This window comes from Chelonia mydas, chromosome 1 (assembly GCF_015237465.2).
Source record: "Chelonia mydas isolate rCheMyd1 chromosome 1, rCheMyd1.pri.v2, whole genome shotgun sequence".
NCBI classification, from domain to species: Eukaryota; Metazoa; Chordata; order Testudines; family Cheloniidae; genus Chelonia; species Chelonia mydas.
This window is the reverse complement of record NC_057849.1, coordinates 182,901,255-182,918,228: the sequence shown is the minus strand read 5'-3', so window position 1 is coordinate 182,918,228 and position 16,974 is coordinate 182,901,255. Positions and strand designations below refer to the sequence as shown.

Below are 16,974 nucleotides of genomic sequence, written 5' to 3'. Positions count from 1 at the left end.
TGTTTTAATGGAACCTAGCATTCAGATATCTTTTTTTAGATGGCTACTGCTGAAGCAGAAGCGGTGTAATGAGTGAACAGATTCAGATTTTTTAGCAAAAGAAATAACAGGTTTATAATTTCCCAGTTCCACACTCTGTGTGTGTGTGTGTGTGTGTGTGTGTGTGTATATTAGGGCTTAACTAGAAGTAGGATTTCCATTGCTCCAGCTTCTCATCTCATCTCACTGCATCTTAAAGAATATCAAAAAGCAAGTGGATAAGAGAAGAGTTGAGATGTTGCATGGAAGATGCCAAGTTGCTCATCATATGCTTCCCATATACTGTCTGATGGAAACAGAACCCCTATACTGTATTGTCCCACACATTTCCACTCTTTTTCCCCTATGTGGATCTTCAGAAGGGAGTGCACGTGGCTGATCAGATGAGTTTGCTAAAGCTCTGCTAATCATTTATTAAAGCAGTCCCTGGCTTGCCCAAGCTGTTAATCTCATTAACAGGAAAGTGGGCTGTGCAGGGAAGGGACTTTACCAAGTAGAATTCACTGAAAGTAACTGTTTGCTAAGCAAATACTTAGTTCACAAGGGAAAGATTTAAATACCCACCATGTCTGCAGAGTCACAGTTTTATCAGCTGAGCTGCAGCAAGATGATGGGTCATCTGGTCAGCTAATTTCACACACTGTGTTGGGTGCAGATAGTGTGGAGTCATGCATATTATTTCCTACGCAGTTTTGTTACAAAGCACGGGGATGGGGGAAGGTATTGAGAATGGAAAATGGTGCCTTTACTCAGTAGGTGACAGGTTCAAATCCAGCCCAAGGCAGAAGTAGTTGCTATTTGTTACCAGTTCTCATGGGTTTTGGTATCCAAGTGAAATAAGTTGTGGGTCTCCAGCCCAGTTCTTAGTGGACAAGTATCTCTATCCCCCCAAACTGGCACTAATAGGCTTCTTTGTTGCAATCTCTTCACAATCCAGTGACTGAATTGGTTCTGTACACTGTGCCTTGCTAACTTCTTCAAAAAGAAAAGGCACAACATTAGTCCAAGACTCTCCATTCCCCAGTCCCTTTGCTTCTGCTCCAAATGCTGAGATCTCTGCTTATTTTCTGCTTCTAACCCTTCAAACTGCCTCCTGCGGCTACATCCCTTCACACCTACCATGTCCCTGGCTGACTCTCCTTTATTTTTAACTGGTCTTTCCTCTGCTTTCATTGTCCTCTCTCTTCAAGCACACTCTTGTTTCTCCATCTTAAAGAAACCTTCCTTCATTCTAATTTCATTCTATAACTACTACCCTAGCTCCCATCTCCAAGATCTTTGAGTACCCTTGCTGACTTCATTCTTCTCCATATCTCTCCTTGATTTCTTACAGTCTGGCTTCTACCCTCTTCACACTGCTAAATATATTATACCTTAATTTGGGTCACTAAAGACTACCTTCCAGCTAAATTTAACCATCTGTACCTTAGATCTCATTTCCTCCTACTCACCCTTACACTTCCTGTGTTCATCCCAATGTTTCTCCTCCCTTTGCCTCCTTTTCCCCCAGTCATGGGCGGCAGGTGAACCGGACGTTGGGGGAGGCTAGCCCCCGGCCCCTCCCCTTCTGCTTGAGGCCCCGCCCCTCTCCATCCCCTTCTGTCCCTCCTGGAGCCCAGAGCACCCCCACTGCGGTTGCGGCTGCCTGAGCACCCCTAGAACCAGAGTGCTGGGTGAGTGGCCCCAGCACCCTAGCCCTGGAGCACTGCCCCCAGCCCGAGCCCTGGAGCGCCATATGGGCAGCGTGGCCACAGCACCTCAACCCCAGAGCGCCAGGCAGGCAGCGCATGGGCAGGGCTACGCCAGGCTGTTTAGGGAGGCTCAGCCTCCCCCAGCCTATGATACCTGTTGCCCATGCCCCCAGTCATGCCATTAGCCCTTCTTCCATACTGCCCCTTGTGCCTGGAACACTCTCCCTGTCCTCTCTGTTCTGTCAAGCACCCACTCTCTCTTTCAAATCCCTCTTTACAACCCATCTCTGCAATCAGTCCCTCCTGCTTTTTTCTAATCAGCAACAATATCCTAACCCTTCCTCTCCTGAAATGTTGTCATATGTCTTTGGGCTTATCTACATCAGAAGGCTTTGCCACTTTAACTATACCAGTAAAGTTAAAATGCCAGCTCCTTCCCCATAAGTCTGGATACGTTTACACCAGTATAAAAGCACATAAAGTGGTATAGTTTATTATGGTTTGGGAACTAAAAGGTACCTTAATACCAGCTTACCTGTCTTGACACTAGGGTTTTTACCAGAATAACTCTGTGTATGTCTACACCAGGTGACCATTCCAGCTCAGGAGGATATGCCTGTGCAAGCTCTGATTGAGCTAGTGTGCTGAAAACAGAAGTGTAGCTGCTGCTGCAGCAGTGGCTCACTGCCCAAAGTACATACCTATGGTCTCAGACAGGATCATACTCAGGGTGGCTAGCCCCTCCCGCTGCTAGTTCTGTGACAGCTACACTGCTGTTTTTAGCGCACTAGCTCAATCAGAGCTAGTGTAGGCATGTCTCCTTGAGCTGGAATTTACACCTTCCAGCTCCAGTGCAGACATAACCTATGTCAGCAAAAATAAGAGTACGCTCTTAACTTATATAGTTATACAGGTAAAACTTTTTAAGTGTAGGCCAGTCCTTCTCCTCCTGTTTGTCTTAATTAGAGTGTGAGGTGTTCGGGGCAGGGAATATCCCTTATCTGTGCTTTTAAAGAACCGTGTACATTAATAGGACTCTGATAATGCTTTTTAAACAATAACTCCTAGAAGTGGTCCTTGCAATGCAGGAGTGAGACCCCTGCATGGGAAGCTTGCACTGAGGCCTTGGCTACACTTGTGCGTTATAGCGCAATAAAGCCGCCAACAGCGCTCTACCTTACTACCCGTCCACACTGGCAAGGCACGTAGAGCATTCTGACTCTGCGGCTGGAGCGCTCCTGGTACTCCACCTCCCCGAGAGGAATAATGTTTGTTGTGCTCTTGCTGGAGTGCCACGGTGCCAGTGTGGACACCGAATGCGCTCTGATTGGCCTCCAGAAGTGTCCCACAATGCCTGTTTTAGCCACTCTGGTCATCACTTTTGAACTCTGCTGCCTTGTCCTCGGGTGACCAACCGTCAGACCCGCCCTTTAAATCCCCTTCCTGTTTGCTCAGCCAGGCATGGAGTGCTCTCAGCGAATCTTTCCAGGTGACCACGCCTCCACGTGCCAGGTGAGCCCCAGTATAGAGCAATGGCGAGGTGCTGGACCTCATCAGTGTTTCGGGGGAGGAAGCTGTCCAGTCCCAGCTGCGCTCCAGCCGTAGGAATTACAATACCTTTGGGCAAATATCAAGGGCCATGATGGAAAGGGGCCATGACTGGGACTCACTGCAGTGCAGGGTTAAAGTGAAGGAGCTGCGGAGTGCCGATTGCAAAGCCTGCGAGGCAAACGGCTGCTCCAGTGCTGCCCCTGCGACCTGCCGTTTCTACAAAGAGCTGGACACGACACTTGGGGGTGACCCCACGTCCACTCCAACGAGCACCATGGACACTTCTGAGCCCAGCACAGCAAGGGGGGAGGAGGAGGAGGAAAACGCAAGTGAAGGTGCTGAGGCGTGGGGAGACACCCTGGAATACCTAGATGCATGCAGCCCGGAGCTCTTCTCGAGCCAGGAGGAAGGCAGCCAGTCACGGCGTCTGGTGCTTGGGGAAGGATAAACACAAGAGGAGGTTCCTGGTAAGCGGCTTTTTTTTTCGGGAAGGAAGTTCTTTGGTGCGGGCTCTTTGGGCGAGGAGAGTTAGGGCTGCATGCATGCCTAGATGCGGAATAGCACATTCATGTGGTCTGTCACATCACGGTAATCGGCATCGGTGATCTCTTCAAAAGTCTCAGACAGAACGTGGGCAATGCACCTGTGCAGGTTTATTGGGAGAGCCAGCGTGGTTCTTGTGCCAGTCAGGGTAACGTGTCCACGCCACTGTGCCGGGAAGGGTGGGGGGACCATTGCTGCACACAGGCAAGCTGTGTGTGGGCCAGGGCGGAAGCCGCATTGTAGTAAAAGACCCTCTCTTGCTTCCCTGGTCACCCTCAGCAGCGAGATATCTTCCAGGATGATCTCCTGTGGAGAATGTTGTGACAGTGTTTGGTGTAGGTTTCCCCTGCAGCTGTTGACTCTCCCCAAGGCACAGAAACCCAGAGGACAGTACATCCATGAAACAATCAGTCCCCCTGGACTCCGTGCTTACTCACCATTTCTGGGGCTCCCGTGGGTTATGCGTGCTCGCTTTAGGATAGGCAAAGTATGGTTTTGTATGGACTGTGGTTGCCCTCCTTAAGTGCGGGGGAATCATTGCTCTGTCTGGTGTGTATAATGCTTCCTCTGTTAAGTGTTGCATTTTGTCTGTATAGGTGCAACCTTGAGATCTCAGCCGCCAGCGTTATCACTGGCCGACAGACTGAGAGCACTCAGGAATAGGCCCTGTAAAAGCATAGACAACATGCTGCAGGAAGTGATGCGGTAGTCTGTGGAAGAGAATCGAAAGGCAAAGAAGCGGAGGGAGCGTGAAAGGAGGATCCACCAGAAGAATGAGGATCGCCGCCAGCAAACACGGTGCTCGGGCAGCAAAGTACGGATCAGCCGATTAGCATAATGCAGCACTAAGCGGACTCTATCCAGGCGCTCGTCGCCATGCAGGTGGAGCACTACTGCGCTCGCCCCCACCCCCTGCAGCCCTTGTCCCAAAACTCTTTCCCTTGTGCCCCCATGTGCCCTCCAACCTACTTTCCCCAACATCCGGGTCCTTAGCGCCCCCAGCTGCCTCCTACACCCCTAGCTTCACCATCCACCCATGAAAACTACGACCCTTATCCACTGCACTCAACCCCCCTCAACATGCCGTATAGCCATCCTGAAGTGCAGCACTCAGTGCACAGCACTCCAGACAGGATTCCAGAGTGTGAAATCAGGACATACTCAAGTCTGTGAGTGAACCACTCCCCCCCCACCCCCATGCCATTGTGGTATTGCTGTGTTACTTTGTTTTTATTTCAATAAATGAATTTTCTTTTCAATAAATGGAGTTTTTCACTTTGAAAACATACTTTATTCATGCCTAAAGCAAAATATACCTTAGCCCAGGAAAGCAACAAGCACTACAATTCAGTGTACCAAACACTGCCACTGCAGTTAACTCCCGTGCAGAGCAACAGACATTACTGGTGGCTTTCAGCCTCAGATTGCTCTCTCAAGGCATCCCTAATCCTTGCAGCCCCATGCTGGGCCCCTCTAATAGCCCTTCTCTCTGGTTGTGCAAATTCAGCCTCCAGGTGTTGAACCTCCAAGGCCCATGCATGAGTGAAGCTTTCACTCTTCCCTTCACAAATATTATGGAGGGTACAGCACATGGATATAACCGCGGGGATGCTGGCTTCGGCCAAGTCCAGCTTCCCATAAAGAGAGCGCCAGCGGCCCTTCAAACGGCCAAAAGCACATTCCACAGTCATTCGGCACCAGCTCAGCCTGTAGTTGAACTGTTCCTGGCTGCTGTCCAGGGTTTCATGAGCCATGGCATTAAAGGGTATGCGGGGTCTCCAAGGATCACAATGGGCATTTCGATTTCCCCTATGGTCATTCTCTGGTCTGGGAAAAAAGTCCCAGCTTGCAGCTTCCTGAACAGGCCAGTGTTCCGAAAGATGCGTGCGCCATGCACCTTTCCGGGCCAGCCTGCGTTAATGTCAATGAAATGCCCACGGTGATCCACAAGCACCTGGAGAACCAAGGAGAAATACCCCTTTCGGTTAACATACTCGGAGGCTAGGTGGTCTGGTGCCAGAATAGGAATATGCATCCCATCTATCGCCCCGCCGCAGTTAGGGACCCATTTGTTCAAAGCCAGCCACAATGTCATGCATGTTACCCGGAGTCATGGTTCTTCTGAGAAGGATGCGATTAATGGCCCTGAAAACTTGCATCAACACAATTCCAACGGTTGACTTTCCCACTCCAAACTGGTTAGCGACCGATTTGTAGCTGTCTGGAGTTGCCAGCTTCCAGATTGCAATAGCCACCTGCTTCTCCACCGGCAGGGCAGATCTCAATCTCATGTCCTTGCGCTGCAGGGTGGGGGCGAGTTCAACACAGTCCCATGAAAGTGGCTTTTCTCATCCGAAAGTTCTGCAGCCACTGCTTATCATCTCAGACTTGCAGAATGGTGTGATCCCACCACTCAGTGCTTGTTTCCCGAGCCCAAAAGCGGCGTTCCACGGTGGAAAGCATGTCCATGAATGAGACAAGCAATTTTGTGTTGTATGCGTTGCTCGAGTCGATATCATCGTCGGACTCCTCACTGTCACTTTGGATCTTAAGGAGTAGCTCGAATGCTAAACGTGACGTGCTGGCGAAATTCGTCAGCATCCTCTTCAGCAGTTCGGGCTCCATTCCCACAGACCGAAAGGGAACACAGAGTGTGCCGCACAGAAACCGTTGAAAGATGGTGCCAAATGTGGATGGAAACACAGGGATTGCTGGGATGGGAAGCGATGATCATGGGGAATTGGAACAGGATCCAGAATGCCCCGCACCCCACGCCCACTTCCCACAAGCCACAGCGCCAGAATGGAAAGAGGTGCTCTGTGGGATAGGTGTCCATAATGCACCTCTCCCAAAGCCGCTGCAAGTGCTGGGAATGTGGCCACACCAGTGTGCTCGCAGCTGTTAGTATGGACAGACTGGAGTGCTTTCCCTGGTGTGCTCTCCAAAGGCTGATTTAACCCAAAGCGCTCTACAGTGCAAGCGTAGCCAAGCCGTTAGTTTGCTGCTCCCCATGCGATGGATAAATAGAGCATTTCACTCTCTGGGGCTGTCAGTTGACACCTGGACTCAATTGACTCAAACTCACCTTAAACTACCGAAAAAGAAGGGTGCATCAGCAGTCACACATGTAATTCACTCCCATGTGTCTGCTGTGAGGTCCAATATGTCAGGCGGCGACGCAGCTCTCCTGTCAGCTGGCAGATAAATCAAATGTTAGATATTGAACGACATCAATTTCCATGAAATGTAAAAGCCGAAGAATTCTGGCCACTATCCTTTGCTCCTCCCACATGGAGAGAATTTGCTTAGTGCCAGACTGCACTCCAGTTGCAGCAAGAGTTGTGTGATCTGGATTCACACCTATTGTGTCTCATTATGGGTGCGGGACTGTGTTAATGCACATTACAAGGAGCCAGATTCTACTGTGAGTTATGCTGGAGTTAAATTTGGGTAATTCCATTGAAATCAATGGAGTTACTCTGGATTTGCACTGATATGAGTGAGATCAGAATCTGGCCCACTTACTGAATGTCTTTAGTGCATGGAGTATCCTTATCCATAAAGTGCCTAGTCCTTTACAAGTGCCTAATATACCCTCCCCTCTCATCCACTTTCTTTTTTAATATCAAAACTAAACTCACACAATCCTAATGTTCACTCATACTTGGATCATCCTCAATGGGTGGACAGAAACTGCTTGTAAGTTCACCTACAACAATAAAGGCAGTTGTCCCAGTGCGGCTGTTGTTATTATTTGTATAAGCTGTAGTGCCTAGGGACCCCAGTCCTGGGCGAGGACCCCACTGTACTAGGCACTGTACAAACATAGAACAAAAATGTGGTTCCTGCCCCAAAGATGTGCATGCGAGAATGACACCATCGTGAAGCATCTAATCCAGTGGTTCCCAAACTGGGGTTCGTGAACCCTTGGGGGTTTGTGAAATGTTACAGGGGGTTCTTGGGAAAAAATTCCCTAATGGCGGACAGAGCGGTCTCTAGGGACCCTGGGCAGCATGGGGCCAGCAGCCAGGAGCCCCTGGACTTCCAAGAGCTAAGCAGATCAAAGCAAGCATATCTATCACACTGAGGAGATTTTAACTTCAAGACTCCTTATAAGAAATGGAAAGGGAGGTGGATATTTTTTGTTGTTTTTAAAATTAAATAGGCAGCTAGTATTGTTTTAAAATTATTATGAAGAACAAGTTTAAGCTTTGTTGTAAGTGCGTTGTTTGCCTGGATTGCTCAAGACCTGAATGCTTGTGTAGGAGGAACTCTTTGAGTTGGCTTCTTAAATCCCTTCATGCTGTTTCACATCTGATGCTCTTTGATGAAACATAGGAGCCTTGTCTTATAACAGGCTTCTTCGAAGTGATACAAGTTATGAAAGTGAGATCCTGGAAGAGTGTTGCCGTTTTCATAATGTAATAAAAATACTGTAATGATAAATAATAATTAATAATAGTTTGTAATAAGCATATCACAAAACAAATTTGATATTTCCAAGAGCACTGCTTTTATAATTTATACTCAGGTAAAAGAGAAAATCCCTGGAAATATTCATTTTTAGGAGGGGGTTCGCGAAACTTGACAATTTAGTGAAAGGAGTTCACAGGTTGTTAAAGTTCGGGAACCACTGACATCAGAGCATGTTGTGCGTACCACGCTGTGGGGTGACACCAATGTTTTTGTTTTGTAGCACTGGCTGAGGGACTGCAGGTCACGGTGCCTGAAAATAAGAAGGTTGCTATGCTGTTTCAGCCTGCCCTGCTTCGCTGCCACTTTTCTACTTCCTCCACCCAGCCAGCTGTGGTGCAATGGAGGTTTAAATCCTACTGCCAGGACCGCACAGGAGAAGCTTTGGGTCTGGCCACCTCGGGGTTACAAGCAGTGAGCAAAAGGAACCTGGAGTGGGATCCCTACCTGGATTGCGTGGACAGCAGAAGGACGGTCCGTGTCGTAGCCTCCAAGCAGGGATCCGCGGTCACAATAGGGGACTTCTATAAGGAAAGAGATGTCACCATTGTCCATGGTAATGCCCCCCTAGCTGCTTTAGTATTGTTAAGAATCTTTCCTTGGCAGTTATGAGTAGTGAAGGCTGTTGGAAATTGTTTAGTTAACTCCACCTGGGGCAGGGGTATTAATAATTATTTTTTGCATAATCCTAGTGCCTAGGGACCCCAGTCATGTTCCAGGACCCCATGGTACAAGTTCATTCTTATACAATGGACTCTACCAGCTAAATCTGAACAGGAGCGGGGAGTTTAAACTCATTCCTCCTGGACTGTCAGTCTGCTCCACAAAGGGGCTCCAATCCTGACCTGGAGGGGTTACTTTCTCCTGGATCAACAGGGCTGTTCTGTTTCCATGTTCATTTAGTTCTGGGCTTTTCCACACTGCTCCCACTGATGGGCCCAAACGATGACTTGGAGGTGCCAGCTTCTCCTGTGGAAGAGAATAGGAAGTGCAGTCTCCACGGCTGGGCTTTCCCCCTCACAAACTCTTCCTATCCTTTTGAACAGACTTCCTCTCCTCCTGCCCTGCCAACATGAAGGATAATTCTGCATCTCATGTTCATTCAACGCTGGGCTTCATCACCTACTCCAGTAGGGACCTAAACCCACTCCTGCTTCAGGAAGGAGAAAAAGAAGAGATTTAAGCTCTGTGAACTCAGCTGGTGGGGGCTGAGACTTCCCTCAATCTTTTGCGGGAAGAGGTCATGTGAGACTAAGACTCCTCAATACATGTCATCTGTTCTAATTCAACAAGCCAGCTAGCTGGTAGGGGTTACTAGCCCCTTGCTCTCTGGTGTGGAGGAAACACACTCACCTCTTGGAGGAGAGAGAATATTTTACTTTGTTTTCTAGTGATGCCTTTGGTAGATGGTTGATGTGTTCCAGAGGAAGTAGCATCTAAACCCCATTTGCCCAGCAGGAGTACTGTCAAGTCACTGGGCCATTGCCAGTAGGGAGGGCAAAAGGAAGGGGAGTTAGTGGTTTGTCCAAGGGCTCCATCCTCTGCCTTGCACTCTCTTTGTGGGCCTTGCCTGTGGTGTTACTCCAACTCCCCATTCAACACCACAGCTTACTGAGCTACATCTGTCTTCAGAGTAATGGGCTTGTGTTACTCTCTTAGGATCCAATTCCACCTCCCTCTGGAATTAATGGGAAGTTGGATTGGTCTCTTAATCTACAGCTAGAGGCTTGACCTGTCACACAGCACTAGCTAGGGATGTAATCCCCACAAACTACCGGGGAACAAACATCTGCTCCTGTCAGTGACAGCTCCCAGGGGGTTGCACTTGGAGTTGGAGCCAGTGTTGTCAATCCTTCACTTCTAGAGGAGGCTGGGGGATGGCCCCATCCTCTACATTTTTTGTTTTTCAGATGCAGACCTCCGTATTGGGAAGCTGATGTGGGGAGACAGTGGGCTCTATTACTGTCTCATCATCACCCCTGACGATTTGGAGGGCAAGAATGAGGAGTCAGTGGAGCTGCTGGTTCTGGGTGAGCCACATTTCACAATTTGCTTCTTCCTCAGTGGAAAGTTCTCATGCTCTGTCTCCTCTGTGTATGTTTATGCAGTATATTGCGAGTGTAGCATATCTCTCTCTCTATATATATTATATCTCCTGGGTCTGATTCTCCACTGCTCCGCACCTTGGGCAGTCATTTGCATCTGGGAAAGTGGGTGTCAAACACTGCCAAACTAGAAAAGGAATGTTTCACATCCACATAGCTCTCACATGACACATGTGCAAGTGGCTATCTAAAGGGCAGGGCAATGGAGAATCTGGCCCCCTATTTAAGATTTAAACAGATAAAATGCCAGCAAATAAAAAATCTGAGATTGTGTCTTTTAAAAATATACACTAAATAGATCCCGAATGCACTGTTTTTTGCTGCATTGAGATCTGTAATGCGGGCAGGCAGCTCCTAACGTTCTCGCAGATTGTCTGGAGGCTCATCCCTGAAGAGGAATTGAGAGGGCACCAGTTTTTGTTATAAGAGCTTGTCTATATAGGAGATTTTTCCAATTATACCAATATAATTATATCAGTATAGTTCAACTTCTATAGTTACACTTGGTACACTTCCTCATGTGGTAACACTTATTCTGGAATAAGAATGGCCTTTTCTGATTTAACTGAAACTGCTTCCAAAGCAAAAACTAAACTGGGAAAAGGCCCATGTAGTTTGTCAGTCTTATAGCCAGCCAGCCTAGTGGTCAGGCAGTGGCTCAGTTCTTTCTGGCCTGATTGTTCTACAACAGGCCCCAGCTAGGAAGGCCACTCGTCCGGTTTTATACTGGACAGTCCTCCTTTTGGCTGGTTTGTCCCCTGTTCAGTACCGGGACAATATTGGACATGTTTCTGTCTGGTATCAGACAGGAGACTCTATTTTGAAGAGCGTGCCACTCTGCCCACAGCAGCATAGGGCGCTCTCACCCCAATTCCACCCCCTTCCCCAAGTCCCCGCCCCTGCCCTGCCTCTTCTCTGCCTCCTCCCCTGTGCGCTGCGTCCCCACTCCTCCCCCTCCCTCCCGGAAAGTCCTAAGTGCCGCCAAACAGCTATTAGGCGGCGGGGGGAGGGAGCGGGAAGTGCTGGGAGGGAGGGGAGGAGCGGGGACGCAGCATGCTGGGGAGCTTTGCTGCCGGTGGGTGCAAAGCACCCACTAATTTTTCCCCTTGGGTGCTCCAGCCCTGCAGGACCCACGGAATTGGCGCCTATGTGTGAGTGGCCACATTAGCTCCAATTGGGTTGCATGTGGCAGGTCTCAATCTCTCTCCGGAATGTCCCTTCCACTGCCCTCAGGGTTTTGTCATCTAAGAGGTGCAGAGGAGCCAGGTAAAGAGACTCAGGCCCATCCACTCCACCAGGTCCTGACTCAAGAGGGGCATTACAGTGTCCAGACCACTGTTTGATCCACGTCCAGATATACTCCCCATAGGTCGTTTCTGCTTAGTCTGCCAGTGGAACATTGCCTAGTTCTTCACAGTCTCTTGTGAAGCTCTGAGCTGCTCTCTTTTGAATGCTCCCGTCACTGGGAGCCTGCCCAGCAAAGGCCAGGGGGCTGACTTCCTGCGTCCAGACCAGCTGCTTAACCCTCAGCTCATCAGGGTGGAGTTGATACGTCCTGTCACACTGCTCTAGTCCTTTGTGCTTTTACTGTGAGGAACTTGCAGCTCAGGCAGCCTGTTTTCTGTCGTTGCACGTTGTCCGTTTGTCTATGTGCAGCACCTGCACAGCAGGAAAGTGCACTTCAATGGGTTCTCCAAGAGCAAGAGAGCAGTCTTGTTCTGGGTGTACTTTGCTCTGCTTCATAGGCTGGTTGGAGCAGCTTGCATTCGCCTCTTCTCCTGGGTGTTGGTCAACAGGCAGAATGATCAAGCCCGTTATGTATGTGTATCAGTGACATCCCAATTACCTTCCCTTCCTCCCTGTCTCCTTGTCCTTCCAACTGTTCTTATTCTTTTTCCTGCCTCTCCTTCTCTCTCTCTCTCTCAATGTGGTGATGACTGAAAGCAAGACAGTGCCCTTTAATGCAGGAGATAGGCAGCCAGCAATAAAGAAATATAATTTTTTAATATTCTGGAACTTTCTGGGATATTCTGATACCATTCCACTTCTCCTGGATATTAGTGACTTGCAAGGACAGACTGAATATAAATGTAGATTTGAGAACTTCTGCGATCCTAGGGGATGCTCAGTGCATTTTGTTTGCTGGTTGCTGATCAGATGAAAGGCTGACTCCCTATTGGGAGCAGCTGAAACAGTAAAGGGATGATGTCTGAGAGAGTTTGGGTTTCCCATCATGCACAGTATCTACTCCCTATTGACATTTCCTTTTAAAATACACTGTACATTGCTTATTTTGGGGGTCGCTGCATCTTTTAAAACATTGGCTGGAGGTTGTGAGGGGAGCAGGAGTTCTACCTCCTTATCATATCAGTTGACGAAAATGGAAATTGGGGAGGGCAGAATAAGAGAGGAGACCAATGAGTGCTTAAGAGGAAATAGGAAAAATATCTCAGATTTGAACCTCAGAAGCATAGGAAGTATGCAGGTTAAAGGGAGGATGCAGCTCGACAAGATCATTTGACATCAATAACAACATGAGGAAGATTTGGGAGGTGGCAAAAATACAATGATATTTACATAGTTAAGGGCAGAGGGTCGCAAACTTTGCCCAACCAAGGGCTTCATTAGCAACCTCAGGAGCTCAGGAGTTGCTTCTACTATAATTTGAATAAAATGGAGTAGATTGCAGCTGCGTGTGTCTTTATATGGACATATACAGCTCATGGAGACTGCAGATTGCACCTGCAATCTTCCATCTTGATCTGAGCAGCCAGGCTGGGATTTTTAGTGTCCCTGGGTCACACTTCCATATCAAAGATAAGGGTAGCTCCTCGTTGCACTGTAGAATTCCACTGGCTGTTCTCACTTTGGTCCCAATTCAGCAAAGCATTTAAGCATGTGCTTAAATCCATCCCCTGTTCAGCAAAGCCAGTGGGATTTAAGCATGTGCCTAAAATTCAGCAAAGCACTTATGGGCATGGACTGCTGAATCAGGGCCTTTATCTAAGGAGATCAGTGGGAAAAAAGTGTTTTGCTATAGAGGCAGGAATGAGATTGGGAGCAAGTGAACCCACTCTAGAATAAGGACAGGATGAGTATTCAAAGAGTATTAATACAAATTATTATTAAATATTTGTATTATGATAGCATCTAGAATCCCCAGTCAGAGATCAGAGTCCCAATGTGCTAGGCACTGTACATACTGCAGTGTCAGGACTAATATAGTGCATCGCAGTGACATCCTGGGGTTTTGGTGATGCTAGTTTAATTCATGTTCTTTCCTTGGGGATCAGGACCCTTTAGCTAGGCTAAGTGACTTCTGTAGCTCAAGCCTACTGACTCTATTAAACATATACAATGTACTACACTTGTAATAAAATAATTATTATTTATAGCCCTTTTCATCTGGGGACCTCAAAGCTCTTTACGCAGGTTATTAAATATGATCTCCATTTTACAGCTGGGGAATTTAGGCACAGATTAGGTTAAGATGACTAGTTCTCAGACATACAGTGAGTTTCTGGAAGAGTCAGGGGTAGAGCCCAGGAATCCTACTGGCAGTCTGGTGTTCTAGCTAATGGATCACACTGCTTTGCTAGACAATTGTTGACTTCTTTTATTCTCTGTTCCATTTGGCAGGTCAATTAACACAACATGAATTACACAATTATCAGATAGTATTTTATTAATGAATCTCCTAGAAGCCTAGACTTCTCCAGTCATTACTTTTTAAATGAAACAATTAGTATCTGGGGTTTTCTTAATCCCATGTTAGTAAGCAAACATTTAAAGTTGATAAACTAAAAATTTGGTAATTTATGTTACCTGTCAAAATTCATAAAGCATAAAAATCAGATTCTTCCTAGCCTAATATACACAGAGAGGCATAGTTGTAGATATATATACCTACTTATATACTTACCCACATTGTAATAATAGCTACCTACCTGTCCAATGTATTTGTTGTGTAAATCAATGCATGCTGCTGTGTGTGTGTGGTTGGACCTTTGTGCTATGTTCTTAGTCAATAAGGTGACTTATTTTATCTGTTATAAGCAGTGCCAGCTTTAGTGTCTTCTGCCCCAAGAGAGATTGAGCCCACATTAGCGTCTATAATCCAGGGAGGGGAGAGTTCATGGCGGGAAATTGCCCTAACAGGATGACAGCTGTAGCATTTCATTTTATTCCATTGAAGAGCTGCCAATAACATCCCAGCCTGTTTGTCACAGTAGTTGGCAGATGTGTTAGTGTCACTGGCATGCACAGGAGGCTAGAGGCCCAGAATTCAGCCCAGGAAGGCCCACAAACAGCTTTATAACCAAGACTTTCTTACCCATAGCTCTGCCTGGGCCAGAGAACCATAAAGTGGGCAGGAGCAAGGAGTAAATTATTTTACAAAGGACAAGACAAACGAGACCAGTTTGTATTCGCACCTGTGAGTGCTGTGGTGCCTGGAGAGGGCACCAAGGGTGTCTTCTCCTGCTAAACTCCTGTGTGATGTTGCTTTCCCATAGATCCTTCCACTGCGCACCCATGCAACATTGCTGCCTCTCTCCTGAAGCTCTGTCCAACACCCCCCCCCGTTACTTATTTCATGCCATTTAGAAATACTACTTGTTGCCAAGGATTCCCCCCCCCCCCACCCCGTTCCTTCTTATTTGTCAGCCCCAGCCACACGCTGCTAACAAAGGAGAATGGCACGATTAAAAGGCCTCAGCTACTAAGGTTTCCATGGCAACAGCCTCTTTGGAGGTCTTTGTTGCCTGCTAAAGCTTTGATCTCCCAGAACGGCTGCCTCTGTTTCTCCCTCTGACTGACAAACAGAGAAAAGAGGGACGGGAAAAAATAAAAGTTTACTGCTCGCAGAGGGAGCAAGGAGGAACTCATTACAAGGCCACACTCTCCCAATAAATCTCCCAGCAGCTGCCTTGGAAGAGCCTCCGATTTATGAGAGCCACGCTTCCTCCACTCCGCTTTCTGATGCCTCTACTGGGTCAGTCTTCAAGTGCCAGGGCCCCTTGAGTGCAACACAGGTTGACGACAATAGCATGTTCATCTGCTACTGGGAAGGAAATAGTGAGTCACTGCTACTGGGGGGGATCAGAGCATCAATCCCCCCAAAGGGAACATATTGCCACTCACTTCCATCCCTGATTCCTCCTGCTCTTCAAAGTACTTAACCCTGTGTTTCCTCATTATTTTCTCCAACTCTGTTTTTTTTACCCTCTTCTCTATAGACCCCATTCCATTCAGCTATTTGTCTCCTCTGTCTCCAGGTCAGACCTAACTTCTTGCTCCTCTCCTGGGTGTATCATCTATCCTGCATATTAAGAAAAGGAGGACTTGTGGCACCTTAGAGACGAACAAATTTATTTGAGCATAAGCTTTCATGAGCTACAGCTCACTTCATCGGATGCATTCCGATCAAGTGAGCTGTAGCTCACAAAAGCTTATGCTCAAATAAATTCATTCATCTCTAAGGTGCCACAAATCCTCCTTTTCTTTTTGCGGATACAGACTAACACGGCTGCTACTCTGAAACCTGCATATTAAGTTCTTAAGTTCTTTCGTTTTCTCTCTCTCTCCTCCCTCTGGTTTTAGGACTCCTCTCTCCTTCCCTTTTTCTTCCCCACCTTCCAGGTCTGCGCTGCTTCCTCTTGGCTTATCCTCATTTCCAATTTTCCTCTCCCTCCCCAGTCCTTCTACACCAGCGCCTGTCTACAGGGCCAAAGATCCTCCTCCCACTTGGTGATGCCCCTTGCTGTGCTTGTGCTGCCACTCTAGTCTTTGTGCCTCTCAGCTGCAGTTGAGTGGCCACAACTTCCGCTTGTGCCCAAGAGGCAGCAGGTGCATGCTGAGGGAACAACTGAGAGGCAGCTGCTGGAGTTGCTTGTGTGGAAAGCATAATCAGCAGTGTGGTGGGAATAGAGACAGCGCCAACGCGTCCCAGATTTTTATTGACACAAGGACAAACTCCTATTCTGAATAAAACCATCCGGGATAATCCTGGAAAATGGGGCCATCTAGACATCGAGGTGTCTGCTGGGATTCACTGAGGGGTGCTAGCATAAGAAGTTACAGTCCTTGTGGATATAGAGGCATTTACAGAAGAGACATTGAAACTAGACAGCCATTTCAATCCATTTATCAAAATGCCCACAGTCCGCTTTCCGAGACAGGTCACGCAATAATAAATAGGCAACAAAAATGGACGACCTCTTATCAGGGTATTTGAATAAACTGTTTTCTCCTTGACAGCTCCTTTCTAGCCCCCACTCTCCCTCTTCCAAGCTTACTTTTAAAAAAATGAGTTTGGTGCCAATGGAAGGAGCCAGCGTGATATGGAGCGCTGGTGTTTATTCACGGGACAGGGACAGGTCAGGGACTGTGAGCTTTCTCCTCACTGACCTGTGCTAGGCTGACCACCTCGTCTAGGGGGGCAGAGGGGAGTACAGCTTTGTGGCCCATTCAGTCCTTGGCTTTTCTATTGAGACTTCAGAGCATGGGAGCACCAGGCAGCTAATCCCAATTGGGGTGGCCTGCTGGGGCGCCTGTTCCCTAGGAACTAGGCT

At 47.8% G+C, this 16,974-nt stretch overlaps 1 protein-coding gene across 8 annotated transcripts in view; it reads left to right on the top strand.

Annotated features, from left to right (window-relative positions):
• Positions 1-16,974, top strand: part of ILDR2 (immunoglobulin like domain containing receptor 2) — a 52,715-nt gene that overhangs the window by 9,631 nt on the left and 26,110 nt on the right. For all 8 annotated transcript variants that reach the window (XM_037906590.2, XM_027820046.3, XM_037906609.2 and 5 more), the window contains exons 2-3: positions 8,521-8,853; positions 10,208-10,327. In XM_037906590.2, coding sequence (XP_037762518.1) covers positions 8,521-8,853; positions 10,208-10,327 — 453 coding nt within the window. The remainder of the gene's footprint in view (positions 1-8,520; positions 8,854-10,207; positions 10,328-16,974) is intronic.